We start from the raw sequence: 14,312 nt of genomic DNA, 5'->3' as shown, positions 1-14,312 counted from the left end.
CTGAGCCTGCACTCTAGTGCCCGTGAGGCACAACTACTGAGCCCACGCACCTGGAGCCCGTGATCCACAACAGGAGAGGCCACCACAATGGGAGGCCCGCACACTGCAACGAAGGGTGGCCCCCGTTCCCGCAACTAGGGAAAGCCTGCACGCAGCAATGAAGACCCAACTCAGCCAAAAAAAAATAAAGTAAAAAATAATTAAATAAATAAATTTATAAAAAAAAAAAAAAAAAGAGAGCATTCAGTCTAAGCCATAATCCAGAGGATGTGGGATGTGGGCCCCTGCATCACCACGGGGGATACCACAGCCAGCTGAGTTCTCCCTCAGCACCTGTGCTCAGGGCCCTGAATGTGCCGGGGTGAGAATGACAGGCTCCACGGTCTCAGGGCTTGGCTCATTACACCAGGCCATGTCTCACTGCTCAGCTGCCTTGATCCCTTCCTGGCCCAAGCTGCTCTCCTCACCCAGGGACATCCCCTCCTTCTTCAGGCTTTGACTCCTGAGGCTGCAAGGGGTACGCAGTTCATGTGTGGGGGAGCATCCTTAGTCACCCCTGGAGCCAGCACCAGGCCAGGCTCTGAGGGCATGGAAGTGCTGCGGGGAGAGATCAAAGTACAGTGGAGTGTGCGTGGGTTTTATTCTGGCCCTGGGTGGCCATGTGCTCAGTCCCCCAGCAAGATAGAGGCCTCTTGGACGTGCTGCCGGACCACACGGTCCAGCAGGGTATGTACGTCTCGGGCGGCGTGGGCAGCAGCCTCTAGCACCTGCTCCAGATGGTCCTCATGCAGCCTGGCATCCATCTCAAGCAGTGCAATCTGGCCTGAGGACGGTAGCAGGGCCAGGGCCAGCTGGGGGCCACCAGCTGCTTCCTCCACGTGGCTGAGGTCTGCCAGGGCTGTTCCATCCACAAAGCCAGCTGAGCAGGCACACACAAAGTCCCGCATGGGAATCCCTGCATCCAACACTGCCAGCGTGGCTGCATTCACACAAGCCGCGTAGGTCCCACCATCTGCCTGCAGCACCTGCAGGGACGCCCCCAAGTGGCATCAGTCCATTAGGCTGCTGACCCCATCCCCACCCCCCACACACCCTCCTCCTCTCTCCCCTCCCTGGGTTGAGGGCTGCTGTCTGCTCACCTGCACATAGATATCAATCTGGGAGCGTGGATGCAGCTGCGTAAGGACGGCTGCCTCGAAGGTTTGACGCAGCTGAAGGCCCATTTCGCAGGATTTACGGTCCCCATGTGGCCGCCGCTTGCGCTCGCCTGTGCTGAAGGTCGCAGAACTGTACTGACAGTTCACCAGGGCCCTGTCAGGCAGGGCTCGTGCCCGGGAGCCCCGGATCTGGGGGAGGGTTGGGGGAGGACACGTGAGCCAGGCCCACTCCTCCCAGCTCACACTACCCACTCCTTCCTCTGGCTCTTGCCCTGAGCCTTGGCCTCCCTCCCTCCCCTCCCTCCATCTGCAGCATCTCAACAAGCAACTACTTTACCTCCAAAACATAGCCTGGGGGAGGGCCACCCAAGCTACCATCACCTCTGGATCTCATCTCTCTCCTAACAGGCCTCCCTGTTTCCATCCTTGACTCATTTTCTCCCAACCCACTCTCTGTTTGTATCAGAGTCTGTTTACAAATATCAAGTCTGATTCTGCCTTCTCTAGGCAATACATATACTACTTACCTTTAAAGGCTTCCCACCACGTATGAGACCAAAATTCTAAATCTTTTTCCTGTTCTACAAATCCCTCAATCTCATTTGGAAATACTCCCCATTCTCCCCACCATCAGCCTTTCTGATCTGCAGGCGTGTCATGCTTACTCTTCCTCCCCTCTGGCCTTACGCTTCCAGCGCTGGGGTGGCAATATACCCAGGCGGCTTTATTTACAGTTCCTGTCCTCACGGAGTTTGTTCCAGTGGGGAGACAAACGGTGAGAAATAAGTTAAACTGATGTCTGAGGAGGCGGGTGCAGAAAAGCAGGGAAGTGTGTGGATGTAGGAGAGGGAATCTGACAGGTGAGTAAGGTGATCTGGGAAAGTGTCACCGGAGGGTGACGTCGGAGTAGAGCTGAGTGGTGAGGGAGCGAGTGGGAGCGCACCTGGCGGGTTTAGGAATAGCAAAGAGGAGTGGAGAGTGCAGGGGACAGTGGCCGATGAGAAAGGCAGGGACCATCGTGCATCACACTGTTAGGACTCTGGCCGCGGCCCCACACGGAGGCGCGCGCCGGCCTCACCTCCCGAGCCTCCGCTCAGCCTGGCGGCCTCGCGCACCCCGCAGTTGCCGCCGCCGGATTTCTCTGCCCGCCCCGGAGGAAGCCCGGCTCGCGCGCGCCCACTCGCCTCGTGAGGCCCGTAGACCACCGCTAGCGCCTTGGTGTTGCCCTGCTCGATGTAAGCCGAGCCGTCGGCCTGCGCGAATACACCCATCCGCGCCTGGATCTTACGCAGCTCCCCGGCGCGCCGCCCGTCCACCCGGTAGCCCTGGTCCGACAGAAGCTCCAGCCCCGCCATGCCGCCCGGCCGCTAGCCCCGTTTCCGCTCTCTGGAGGACTACAGTTCCCGGCGGTCCGGATGCCCCACTTCCGACCTCCGGGGTCCTACGGTTTCCGGAGCGCCGCCTCCCATTTCCGGTGCCGGAGAACTACGGTTCTCCCAGGGTTCCCGGCGGCGCCACTTTCCGCACTTCCGGTCCGCGGGGAGGTGGGGCTGTGGCCGTTTAGGGATGACTGTCCCGCGGCTGCCAGGGGTGGAGACCCGCTGGGCGTGGAATCCCCATGTCGTTTCCCCCCGGGTTTGTCGTGGGGGCGGTTCCCACGACCTTCGGGGCCTACCCGCCCTGCGTCGCCCTGGTCGCCGCCGGCGCGCGCCTTCTCCCGGACCCAGGGTCCCGGGCCTCCCACTGCGCCCGCGACCCGCCGGCCCTGCCGCGCCTCCGCCTCTCCCTCTCCATCTGCGGCCGAGCCCCGCTCGGACTCCACGCAGCCGGTGCGCCTCTGCTTCTCTTTGGCGCCAGGCGTCCTCCTCGAGGTTCGCGGGTGAGAGCCGCGACTGCTGGAATGATAGCATCGTTTTGTCTGACGGCTTCTGTTCTTCCGCGCTCGTAAGTGCATTCGTTTTCCCAAGCTGAGACACATTCTCTGTTCTCTTGTTTTTTTACCGTTTAGTTTTAACAATTGTCCATTAAAAAAAAAACAAAACCCACATAGTTTATATTGTACATACACATGGTTGTATTTTTTAGAGCAGTTTTAATTTCCTTTTCCATGTTGCTTTCGTTCTTCACTCCGTACGACCCCACGACCCCCAGCATCTGCCGTAGCTCAAATACTGGTTTTATGTTTTTCTCCACACTCACATAATTACATACAAGTCACAACAAATGTGCAGTTGTAATGTACAGACATATAGGGGCTGTTGGAACTCTGGTTATTTTTTTAAATGGTATTTCATACACACTTTTCTGTTTCTCACTAAAAAATATGTAGTGAAATCTGTCCAGATAATCCTGTGGAACTCTAATTTTTTGCTTGATACTCATGGGGTGGATGTACCAGAATTTACCCATCTACTGCCCCACTGTGGGCAGTGGGTGTGTGTCCAGGGGCTTGGGAGATGGAACCCCAGGGTAGGGACTAACTGGGTGAAGGCTGTAAGTGTGGGTTACATTTTCCCTCCTTTCCCACCAAGAAAAAGTGTTACAGTTTTTACATAATCCTTGCCAACCTGCAGAGTGTTATTGACATGCTGTAATCACTCTTGCATTTCTTTGCCTGATGTATTCCAACATCTTGTGTCGGTCAAGTCCCCTGGAACTGTTGAGGGGTCTACAGAAGGGAGAAATGAGATACTTTTCTCCCTAGCTGCCTCCTGTTTCCAGGTACCTCTGTTTCTCGGTGGTCAAGGTTACCATCAGGGAGTTCATCCCCCTCGCCACCGCCCCCCACTCCCACCAGCTGCATTATTCAGCCCCTCTGCAGTGCTTAGGAAGCCAGATCGCATTCCTCAGATTTGAACGTGGAAGGATGAACCAGCAGGGTTACAACACTCACCAAGAGGAGGTGACATTCACAGGGGCCTAGGAAAGGGCACAGGCCTGTGTCCCAGCACCGCCTGCACGTAGTGTCTTTCAGGTCCTCTCATGCTCCCCCATTACATCCAGCTCCCACATGCAATAAAATGGGCCTCCTTTTTCCATTTGAGAGTGAAGAGATCCTCACCCTTTCCAGAAGGGAATTGTATGGGGTTGTGTGTCTGTCTGTCTCTTGATGCATGGCCTTAGTGCCTTCAAATAACAAAAAATAAATGTATTATTGAGGTAGGAGGTAGATGGGCCCCTGGGCTGAGCAGCTGGAATTTGTCAAGCTGAGTAAGTTGGAGTTTGTCTTCCCCTGACATTTTCAAGGAAAAAGTTAATGGCAGGAGCAGAGAGGAGTTGAGCTCTGCTGGAGTAAAGAGACAAGATGACCACATCCATCATTTTTGAGGTCAAGGAGACCTCCCCAACTGCCCATGCACAGAAAGGCTCTTCAGGGGTCAAAAAGGGAGGGGGCACTATCCCATAATAGGTGCTGTCAATCTCCCAGAGACCCTCATGCTGGAATCCATCTTGGCTAAAAGATGCATGCATATGTCGGGGAGGGCCCTGGTCCAATCAGTTGTGGGAAATGAAGCAAGACGGTTGGCCAGAGGAAAAGAAAGACCCGGAAAAACCGCCCCTATAGAAATGACTCTAACTGCCTCTTTGGTGCGCTCCTCATTAGGGAGGACACCCACACATCTTCTTCCCTGGGTGTGTAACTTTGCTTTGCTTCTCTCTTAAATAAACTGCTTCTCTGTGCGCTCTCCCACATGTGCTGTGCTTCTAATAAACTGTCTGTTTTATAGCCTTTGTCTATTTATTTATTTATTTACTTATTTATTTATTTATTTATTTGGCTGCGTTGGGTCTTTGTTGCTGCGTGCTGGCGTTCTCTAGTTGTGGCTCCTCTTTGTTGTGGTGTGCGGGCTTCTCACTGCGGGGGCTTCTCTTGCTAAGGAGCATGGGCTCTAGGCGCGTGGGCTCAGTCGTTGTGGCGCGTGGGCTCAGTCATTGTGGCACATGGGCTCTAGAGCACAGGCTCAGTAGCTGTTGCTCCGCGGCGTGTGGGATCTTCCTGGACCAGGGATTGAATCTGTGTCCCATGCATTGGCAGGTGGATTCTTAACCACTGTGCCACCAGGGAAGTCCTGCATGGTGTTCTAAGACCTAGCCTCAGAAGTCACGTAGTGGCACTCTCGCCAAATTCTGGGTCAAGGCAGTCACAAAGGTCTGCCAGGCTCAAGGGGAGGGGACATGCCCCCCCCCCGCCATAGGAGCAGTTCAGCGTCAAGCCATGAGAAGAGCAGGTGGAATGGATGTACTGTGGTGGGCTTGGGCCTAAGTCCTAGGCAGAGCGTCCCCTCCAAGGCGGTGGTCTCCTAGAATACTGGGGTATGAGGCCCTGCCACTGTGCCTGGTCGAAGGCCGTGAATGATGGCCGTCATTCTCTGCCACTAGCCATCTTCCATCCCCTCACCCTCGACTCTTCAGCTGGACTGAGCAGACCTTCTTCCCTCAGCAGTGTGGGCTCTTACTCTCCCAGTTCTTACTAGGTCAAGATTGCTGTAGTCCATTGACGCAGGTGGAAGCCCCCCGGGTGCCCCGCCCTCATTGCATGGTTGGCCCTAGCAGCTCAGGATAATTAGGATAATGTTGGTTCTGGGCCTAAGGAGCCCAGAGTGACTGGGGGGTGGCTTTTCCTTCCAGATCAGTGCAAACTTTACTGTGTCCCCTTGTGGAAGTGTCCCCCCACCCCAGGAACTAAGATCTCCAACCTGGCAGCATCTCTGGTTTAGGGTATGGGCTGTTCAGGAATGAGAACCCCTTGGTTCTCTGGCCCTTGTGTTCTAGCCACAGGGTACACACATGGATTCACGTTTGGGGGCCTAAAGCTTATACACATTTGGGAGCTGTGTTGAGGATCCCCAAGACCAGCCCTGGATTCAGTGATTTACTAGGACTCATAGAATTCGGCACATACAGTTGTACTCATGACCAAGATCCAACGGAAAGGATGTTAAGCAAAATCAGCAAAGGGAAAAGACTGGTGGGGCAAAGTAAGAGGAAACCAGGCCCCAGCTTCCAGAGTCCTCTCCCTGAGAAACCGTTCAGGACACACTCCATCCCCCCAGGAACAAGTTGCAACAATGTGTGTGAAATGCTGGCTACCAGGGAAGCTCACTGGAGACTCAGGGCCTACGGCTTTCATAGGGGGCTGGTCACGGTCATGTAGGCACCCCTGCCTGGTATGTACCCAGAGTCCTGGGAGGAAAGCAGGAGTTTAGCATAAACCATATTTGTTTGTACAAAGAGTTTAGGTTCAGTGAGCCACTCTTATTGGGGAATGGTAGGAACCCTTCTGAAACCTAGGTTCCCAGACACCACAACTTTGCAAACATCGTCTGAAGGAGAGCAGTCTCAGGGCCCTCTTTAAGAAACCGAGGACAGGGATTTCCCTGGTGGTCCAGTGGTTAAGACTCTGTGCTCCCAATGCAGGGGGCCCAGGTTCAATCCCTGGTGAGGGAACTAGATCCCGCATGCCACAGCTAAAGATCCCACATGTCACAATGAAGATCCCGTGTGCCGCAACTAATTTTATTAATAAATAAATAAATATTTTTAAAAAAAAGAAACAGAGGACAAAATCATATATACAAAATTAAGTGAATAGAGGAAAGAAATCCCAACCTGCAACACAAATTTTTTAAGTCGACCGATATCACAAACATCACAAAACACAGAAAACAAACATAATGTCATCAATTAACTTCCTGACGTATTTCTCTAACATGTTTCCCCTGTGCTTTTCAGACGCAACATCTGTCACCTCTTAAGATGATGACACTTTCATGATGTCACCTTCTATATATAGAGGATAATTTAGTCTCCCCCCTAACAAACATGCTTAATCAAAGTTTACTTTATTTAATATATTTATTTTTATTTATTTATTTTGGCTGCGCCGGGTCTTTGTTGTGGCACACGGGATCTTTTTAGTTGCAGCATGCGGGCTTCTTAGTTGCAGCATGCTGACTTCTTAGTTGCAGCATGCATGCGGGATCTAGTTCCCCGACCAGGGATCGAACCTGGGCCCCCTGCACTGGGAGTGCAGAGTCTTACCCACTGGACCATCAAGGAAGTCCCATCAAAGCTTATTTTTATAACTTACAGCTTAGGAGAAAAGTTGTTTTCAGGTAACAGCACCTTTAGCTAATATTGTGTAAATAATTTTTAGAATTATTAAATTTGAGAAAACCTCTATCAAATTTCTTTCACATATGGGCCCTAAGATTTCAGGGCCTTTGGGGGCCCTTGTCTGTGACTAACTTAGATGGTTTTCGAACTGACGACACTCCTTAGCCAATTCAATTAGCTTGATGTGTAGTGACACAGAGCACAGAGGGCCGGTGTGTTCCTGGAAGCCACTTCTACAACAGAATGACAGCAATAACTGAACTACACCAGGAAGTGAATGTTTCCCCAGAACCACACTAAAGCTCTCCCGACTCAGCCTCCCTGAGTGGAGCCCACGACGCCCCCCACCCTGTTCCGTGCAGCAGGGGAGGAAATGAACCAAAGCGGGTTGCAGTGGGAAGAGACAGCATTAACCGACTGTGATTAAATTATGTACTTTTGCAAATTTTACAAAATGTGCGACCCTGTGAACACTTTGCTGGGGCCCTGGTCTGGAAGAGTCCCGAGCTGAGCCTCATGACTTCGCAGTGTATCTGTCCCCAGACCCCAGACCCCTTAGGCAGCACAGATGCATCTCAGCAGCGTCCCATCCCAAGAGGGGTCAACAGCCAGTTGGAAGCATGGCAGGGCCTTCAACAGACTGTCTCCATTCTGTTAGGCCGATGGGGAACCTGGGAAGACCAGTGAGTCCCGGGGTCATGAGCTCATTGCCATGGGCCATTGGCTCTCAGATGGGTCCTTGGTGTGCAGCACCATCCAGCGGGAGGTAAGGCATTTGGTAAGCCTGGGATGAAGGTGCTGGGAGAGGAGCTGTCAGGGAGGGCAAAGCCGTGTCCAGAATAGGGGCTGGTTTGGGGCAGAACGAATAACTGCCCCTCCAGGTGGGAGGGGTGCGAGTGAGGTTGTGGGTCTCTGCTGCTGCAGGCGGGGTATTTGCAGTGGCAGAGGGGCCTGCCACCACCTGCCACTGCAGCCACCCCTTTCATGGGCCTTTGTGTAAGCGAAGCTTTGATGTCTCTGTCTACGAATCCAAAACCTGGCCCTTCAAGGGCAGTGACTGTTGCATCCCTCTCCTGTGCAACCATCACCCTGTCCTGTTTCTCCGCACGTCTCAGGGTGTTTTGCTGAAAACTGGACGTTTTAAATGACCTGTTGTAGTAACTCTGGGTTATGTTTAGCTGGCCCCTCCTTGGGCTTGTTGCTGTTGCTGTTAATTAGTCCAGTGGCTTGTCTGCAGCAGTTCTGTGAAGTCTGTTCCTCCACAGTGTGCAGCTTATGACGTCACTACTCAGGCCCCCTCCCCCGCTCCCTTCTTTTTTTAAAAAAATAAATTTATTTATTTATTTAATTTCGGCTGCGCTGGGTCTTCGTTGCTGCGCGCGGGCTTTCTCTAGTTGCGGCAAGCGGGGGCTACTCTTCGTTGCGCTGCGTGGGCTTCTCCTTGCGGTGGCTTCTCTTGTTGCGGAGCACGGGCTCTAGGCACGTGGGCTTCAGTAGTTGTGGCTCACGGGCTCCAGAGCACAGGCTCAGCAGCTGCGGCACACAGGCTTAGTTGCTCCGCGGCACGTGGGATCTTCCCGGACCAGGGCTCGATCCCGTGTCCCCTGCATTGGCGGGCGGATTCTTAACCACTGTGCCACAAGGGAAGTCCTCCCCCCTTCTTATATTTAAGCCTGGCTGCCCAGAAGTTGCATCTGAGTCAGCATAGCTTAGAGTTCAGCCACCGACTGGGCAAAGGTTGTGCTTCAGCTCCCAAGCCAGTGACGTGCTGCCCTTTGCTGATGAATCAGGGTGCGGCTGAGGAACACTTTCAAGTCTGCCCCACGTCCAGCCAGTGTAACAGGCTGAAGAATAGCCAGGTCCTAATTCCCAAAGGCTGTGAATGTCACCTTCTATGGCAAAAGGAACTTTGCAGGTATGATTAAGCTAAGGGTCTTGAGAAGGAGTGTCCTAGAGTATCCAGGTGGGCCCTACATGTAATCATGAGTATCCTTTTAAGGTAGAAGCAGAGGGGTATTTGGCTGCAGAAGCAGAGGAGGAGGAGAGGTGACCTTGGAGGCAGATTGGAGTGATGCAGCCACAAGCCATGGAGCGCTGACTGCTGGCCGCAGCAAGGAACGGATTCCCCCCGGACCCTCCAGAAGGAACTGTCCTGGCTGACATCTTGATTTTAGCCCAAATGACTCAGTTTGGACTTCTGGCCCTTAGAACTGGAAGAGAATAAATGTCTGTTGTTTTAAGCCTTCGGGTTTGTGGTAACGTGTTTGAGCTTTTTTTTTTTTTTTTGGCTGCTCAGTGCAGCATGTGGGATCTTAGCTCCCTGACCAGGGATTGAACCCACGCCCTCTGCATTGGAAGCAGGGAGTCTTAACCACTGGACGGCCAGGGAAGTCCCATTTGGGCTCCTTAGTAATTCCTCACCACTAGGGTCTCCGCCATCCTCCCCAACACCGCACTCAGCGTCCGGGGAAGCTGCTCGGCCGCGCTGTGAAGCCACGAGTCCTTCCGCCTCGCCTCCTCACCGCTGGGTGGGGCCCGGGGGAGCTGGGGCGGGTGGGAGCCCGCCCCTCCCAGAGATGCCCCGACCCGCGGGTGTTGCGGGGGAGGCCTTGTCTTTCCCAGCTTCCTCTGCCCTCGGCTGGAGCTGAGCACAGGGGGCCCCGTGCTCTTGGCCACAGCCTCTCGGAGCCGAGCTGTCATGATGCAGAGCACGGCGGGGAGGGGCGGGTCCCGCTCTTCTTACCAAGAAGTAGTAGACCTCCACGAATGACTGCTGCAAGCCCAGAGTGACAATCTCCAGAGTGACAGGGTCACTCCCGGAACTCCTGCCCCTGCCAGGCCTCTCAAGGTCACGGCTCCGCACGGGAACACTGTCACTTCCACCACGCTCTTCCGGTCAAAATAAGGCAGAAGGCCAGTTCAGAGTCCAAGGACTGAGAACTGGATGCACCTGTGGAGGGGAGACAGCACGTGCACTTGCAGTGGCAGCAGTGGTCGGCGGCCCCCTAGTGCCCAGGGGAGGCCACTGCCCGCTCCGCCAGCGAGGAAGGAGGGGCTGCTTCTGCCAGGAAGGGGCTTGTGGGAGTTTGGCAGCCTAAGATTCAAGTGTATCCGCTCAAAGTTCCCATCCCAGGTCTCAAGGCTGATTCTGCCCCGGGACAGCGCACATGCCATTTCCTTTGCAACCCAGCTACTTGTATAATCGGCTCCTGTGTTTCCTTCAACACAGGAGGCTGTGCTAGTTTCCACTGCTATGTAATAGGTTGCCCCAAATGCAGTGGCTTAAAACTACATCCGCTTGTAAACTCACAGCTCTGTAGGTCACAAGTCTGGGTGCAGCATGGCTGCATTTGGGCAATTGGACTTGAATGATTATTTCATGTGACTTCCTTTCAGCTTGAAGAACTTTCTTTAGTATTTCTTGTAAGGTAGGTCTGCTAACAACAGATTCTCTCTTTGTTTATTTTGGACTGTCTTTATTTCACCTTAATTTACAAAAGATCATTTTCCAAAATATTGGATTCTTGCTTCAGTTTTTTAATGATTTCAGTTTGTCATCCCATTGTCTCCTGGCCTTCATTGTTTCTGGTGAGAAGTTAGGTGTGAATTTAATGGTATTCACTTGTATGTGATGAGTTATTTTTATTTTGTGACTTTTGAAGTTTTCTTTTTTTTTTTTTTTAAATTTTATTTATTTATTTATTTATGGCTGTGTTGGGTCTTCGTTTCTGTGTGAGGGCTTCCTTTAGTTGCGGCAAGTGGGGGCCACTCTTCATCGCGGTGCGCGGGCCTCTCACTATCGCGGCCTCTCCTGTTGCGGAGCACAGGCTCCAGACGCGCAGGCTCAGTAGTTGTGGCGCACGGGCCTAGTCGCTCCGCGGCATGTGGGATCTTCCCAGTCAGACCAGGGCTCGAACCCGTGTCGCCTGCATTGGCAGGCAGATTCTCAACCACTGCGCCACCAGGGAAGCCCTGAAGTTTTCTTTTTGTCTTTCAATACTTTGGCTATGATATATCAGGTCCTAGGGGCTGCCCACATGTCCTGCCTCATGGCCCCCCAGCAGTGGAGAATCTCCCTCGCGTGAATCTCTCTGGAGCTTTGCATGCTTCCTCCAGGAAGAAAACTGTCCTTATATGGGATCTCCTGATTAAGCCAGGTTCGCCCAGGATAATATCCCTTTATACCTCAGCTGTGTCATGTGACACGACACGATCATGGGTGTAAAAGCCATTGCACTCACAGTCCTGGAAGTATGCAGGGCGTGTACGCCAGGGCAGGAAAACCTGGGGGCCTTCTTAGAATGCTGCCTACCACGGTCCACCCTCTGGCCTCCAGAGAATGTCTGAGTTGGAAGTTGACTGCCCTGAGCCTGTCGTTGTTTGGGGGTAAGATCTCTAGTTCTGTCGTAAACACTCTACTTTATAATCCTTAGAATGAGGATTATTTCCCACTTACAGAAACTATTAAAACTGACATCACTTCCATCGAGATTAAGTGTGGTTGCTCCCCAGTCTCCCCGAACACCGCTCTCAGGACTGTCCCCGGACGCTCAGCACCGGTGAGAACTTCCTGCCAGCGTGCCACCCTGGAGCAGTGGGGAAAGAACATGCACATCCCAGGAAAACTACCGGTTAACAACTGGAAACAGCAGACCCGCAAAAAGGAAACGATGATGTGAAATAAACAATAATCATAATGGAAGAAATGACACAAAATAATGGCAACTGCACAGAGCCGTCCCATTAGAAGGCGCATTGGGTGAAGGAAAGAAGTCCTTTATATGATCTTCAGTGTAAACCCAATTGTTGTCCTTGAGGTGGCTCCTCCCCTGTCCCCAGGAACCTGCTGTCCTCAATGTCTCCTGGGGCCTCCCTGCTCCCTGCCCTCCCCGCCACCATTCCCTGAGCTCATGGCCCTGAATGTGGTGCCTCGTCCCCCATGTGACAATGACACTCCCTGCCACCCCAACAGCAGGACCACCTTTGCCTCCAGCCTTGCCCTAAGGAGCTCATTGGCTCACCCCACGCCCCCAAGCTCTGACCCACCTTAGTCCCTGCAGTCCAGCTCCCCCTTGCTGTTGGGCCAGACATGCCGCCTCCCTCAGGGCAGCTCAAACATCCACCCTCCTGAGCCCTTCAGATGCTGTGCTGGCCACGACCGCCTCTGGGACTGTGCCCAGTCAGCCAGCCCCACAACCTGGCACGGGCAGTGGGTGGCCAGATGGGTGGGGAAGGATGCCTGAATCTCGCACCCCTCTACCTGCGACACCGCCATCCTAGGCTGGGATGCAGAAGCTTCTGTCCTCCAGGAGGGGCTTCCGAGGGGGACTCCAGGCCTGGGGCAGGTCTGGGCTCCTCTAGTCATTCAACCCTCAGGGGGCCAGAGGTCAGAGGTCAAGTTCGCCCTGCTCCAGGTGCTTGGAACCGCTGGGCCCTGGCTCTGAAGCCCTGGAATGCGGCTGAGGCGTGGGGGGAGGGGCAGCGCTGACCTCACAATGGCAGGGTCCGCTGCCCCTCGCCAGCCCGCCGGCTGCCGGCAGCTGCCGCCCACCGCTGCCGGGCATGTCCCTCCTCAGCAGCTACGAGGGCCTGCGGCGGGAGATCCAGCGGTTGGCACAGGAGAACCAAGAGCTGCGGCGGCTGGTGCAGCTCATCCAGGAGAACCAGGAGCTGAAGCTGGTGCTCAGGAACCGGGGCAGCAGCCTGAGCTTCTGCAGCTCCGGGCTCCTGGCCGAGGTGACCGCCAGCCCCCGCTTGCCCCGGCGCAGAACCATCAAGTTCAAGGATGCTGAAAGAGGTGCGTGGCCCAGGGCCGTGGGGGTCTCCTCGGGGACCCACAGGCTGCACTCACTGAGCCGTGCAGGACAGCGAAAAGTGGGAGAAACCCCTGCTCCCGTGGGGCCGTGTCCTGTCAGGTGCTGACAGGTGCTGTGGAGGAAGGGGCGAGGAATGGAGTCGGGGGGCTCTTTTAGGGGTGCAGCAGGGAGAAGGTGACATCTCTGAGAGAGTGACCTCAGAGCAGCGCTGGACTGAAGTGAGGGAGCCGTGAGGCTGCCCTTTAATCCCCCATCATACAGAGGATGTGCGGCGGCCAGAGGCCACCGGTCCGTGGGGAGCCCTGCTGCAGCCTGGGTTGCGGCCCAGACCCTGTGCTCTCACAGCAGCCCACCTCCCTCTCTCCTCCTGGGACCAAGCGGGCTTCAAGGGCCAGCAAGCCTCAAGGAAGCGGGAGAGCCTGGGGTGGGATGGGGCCAGGGCATGCACAGTGTCCCTTCCTGTCTGGCCATCCGTCTGCCTGGCCCGTGAGGTGAGGTGGCCCCTTCACCTGCTGTTCCTCTGCTTGGGAAGCCCCCTGTCCCCCACCGTTCCTTTGCGGGAGCCCCTCACAGCTCCAGCCCACCTCAGGCCTGGGCAGGCACCCGGGCAGCTTTCAGCTCGCGGGGAAACAGGCCCGGGAAGAGCAGCCACCCGCCCCGTGGTCCCGACACTGACCACAGCGTCTGGCGATATCAGCCCGAGCGTCGCGCGGTCGGCCTGGGAGGGCGGTGTGGAGGGCCCCCAGCCCACAGCGCCTGGCGCGCCCACGGGGAGTGAGGGGTTTCTCCAGGGCGCCCCCTGCCCCCCGCCCCGGCCGGGCCACTCAATTCTGCCCTCCCGCGTCAGCCATCCCCCACCCCGGGCCGTCACAACCGCCGCACGCTGGGGGGCGCGGTCCGAGGTCGTCTGGGCAGCCGGCTCCGCCTGCCCCGGGGCACCTGGAGGAGGATACCTGGGGCGCCCGCGCTCAGCGAGCTCCGGACCGGCGCAGGGCCGGGCGGCCGCAGAGCCCAGGTGCCCGGGGGCCGGGCCGCGGGGTGGGGCTGCGCCGGCACAGCGCCGCCCCGCCGGGGATCGGGATGGAGACGCCTGCCGCCCGCGGCCCAGCTCCGGCCCCGCCCCGCAGTCCTCCGGGCAGCTCGCGGCCGAGGGAGGGGGCGGCTCCGGGCCACCCGAGCCTGACGCAACCGGAGAGCCCGGCGCGCCGGGACCGGTCGCACT

The 14,312-nt window shown here is 55.6% G+C and overlaps 2 protein-coding genes and 1 long non-coding RNA gene across 3 annotated transcripts; 1 reads left to right on the top strand and 2 right to left on the bottom strand.

Moving 5' to 3' along the window:
* Positions 1-623: 623 nt before the first annotated feature.
* On the bottom strand, positions 624-2,550 carry EXOSC4 (exosome component 4). The gene is made up of 3 exons (XM_061171621.1): positions 2,342-2,550; positions 1,140-1,346; positions 624-1,025 (listed from the first exon to the last, which is right to left on the bottom strand). The coding sequence occupies exons 1-3, from the start codon at positions 2,510-2,512 to the stop codon at positions 666-668; spliced, it is 738 nt and encodes a 245-aa protein (XP_061027604.1). The 5' UTR covers positions 2,513-2,550; the 3' UTR covers positions 624-665.
* Positions 2,551-8,601: 6,051 nt separating this feature from the next.
* LOC133077374 (uncharacterized) lies at positions 8,602-12,159 on the bottom strand. Its single transcript, XR_009697706.1, has 3 exons — positions 11,731-12,159; positions 10,018-10,224; positions 8,602-9,484 (listed from the first exon to the last, which is right to left on the bottom strand). It is a non-coding gene; the product is annotated as an uncharacterized LOC133077374 (long non-coding RNA).
* A 513-nt stretch (positions 12,160-12,672) lies between these two features.
* LOC133077373 (speriolin-like) lies at positions 12,673-13,228 on the top strand. Its single transcript, XM_061172143.1, has one exon. The coding sequence runs from the start codon at positions 12,837-12,839 to the stop codon at positions 13,194-13,196; it is 360 nt and encodes a 119-aa protein (XP_061028126.1). The 5' UTR covers positions 12,673-12,836; the 3' UTR covers positions 13,197-13,228.
* Positions 13,229-14,312: the final 1,084 nt, after the last annotated feature.

This window comes from Eubalaena glacialis, chromosome 17, assembly GCF_028564815.1.
Source record: "Eubalaena glacialis isolate mEubGla1 chromosome 17, mEubGla1.1.hap2.+ XY, whole genome shotgun sequence".
Lineage (NCBI taxonomy): Eukaryota > Metazoa > Chordata > Mammalia > Artiodactyla > Balaenidae > Eubalaena > Eubalaena glacialis.
This window is presented reverse-complemented; position numbering and strand designations above follow the sequence as displayed.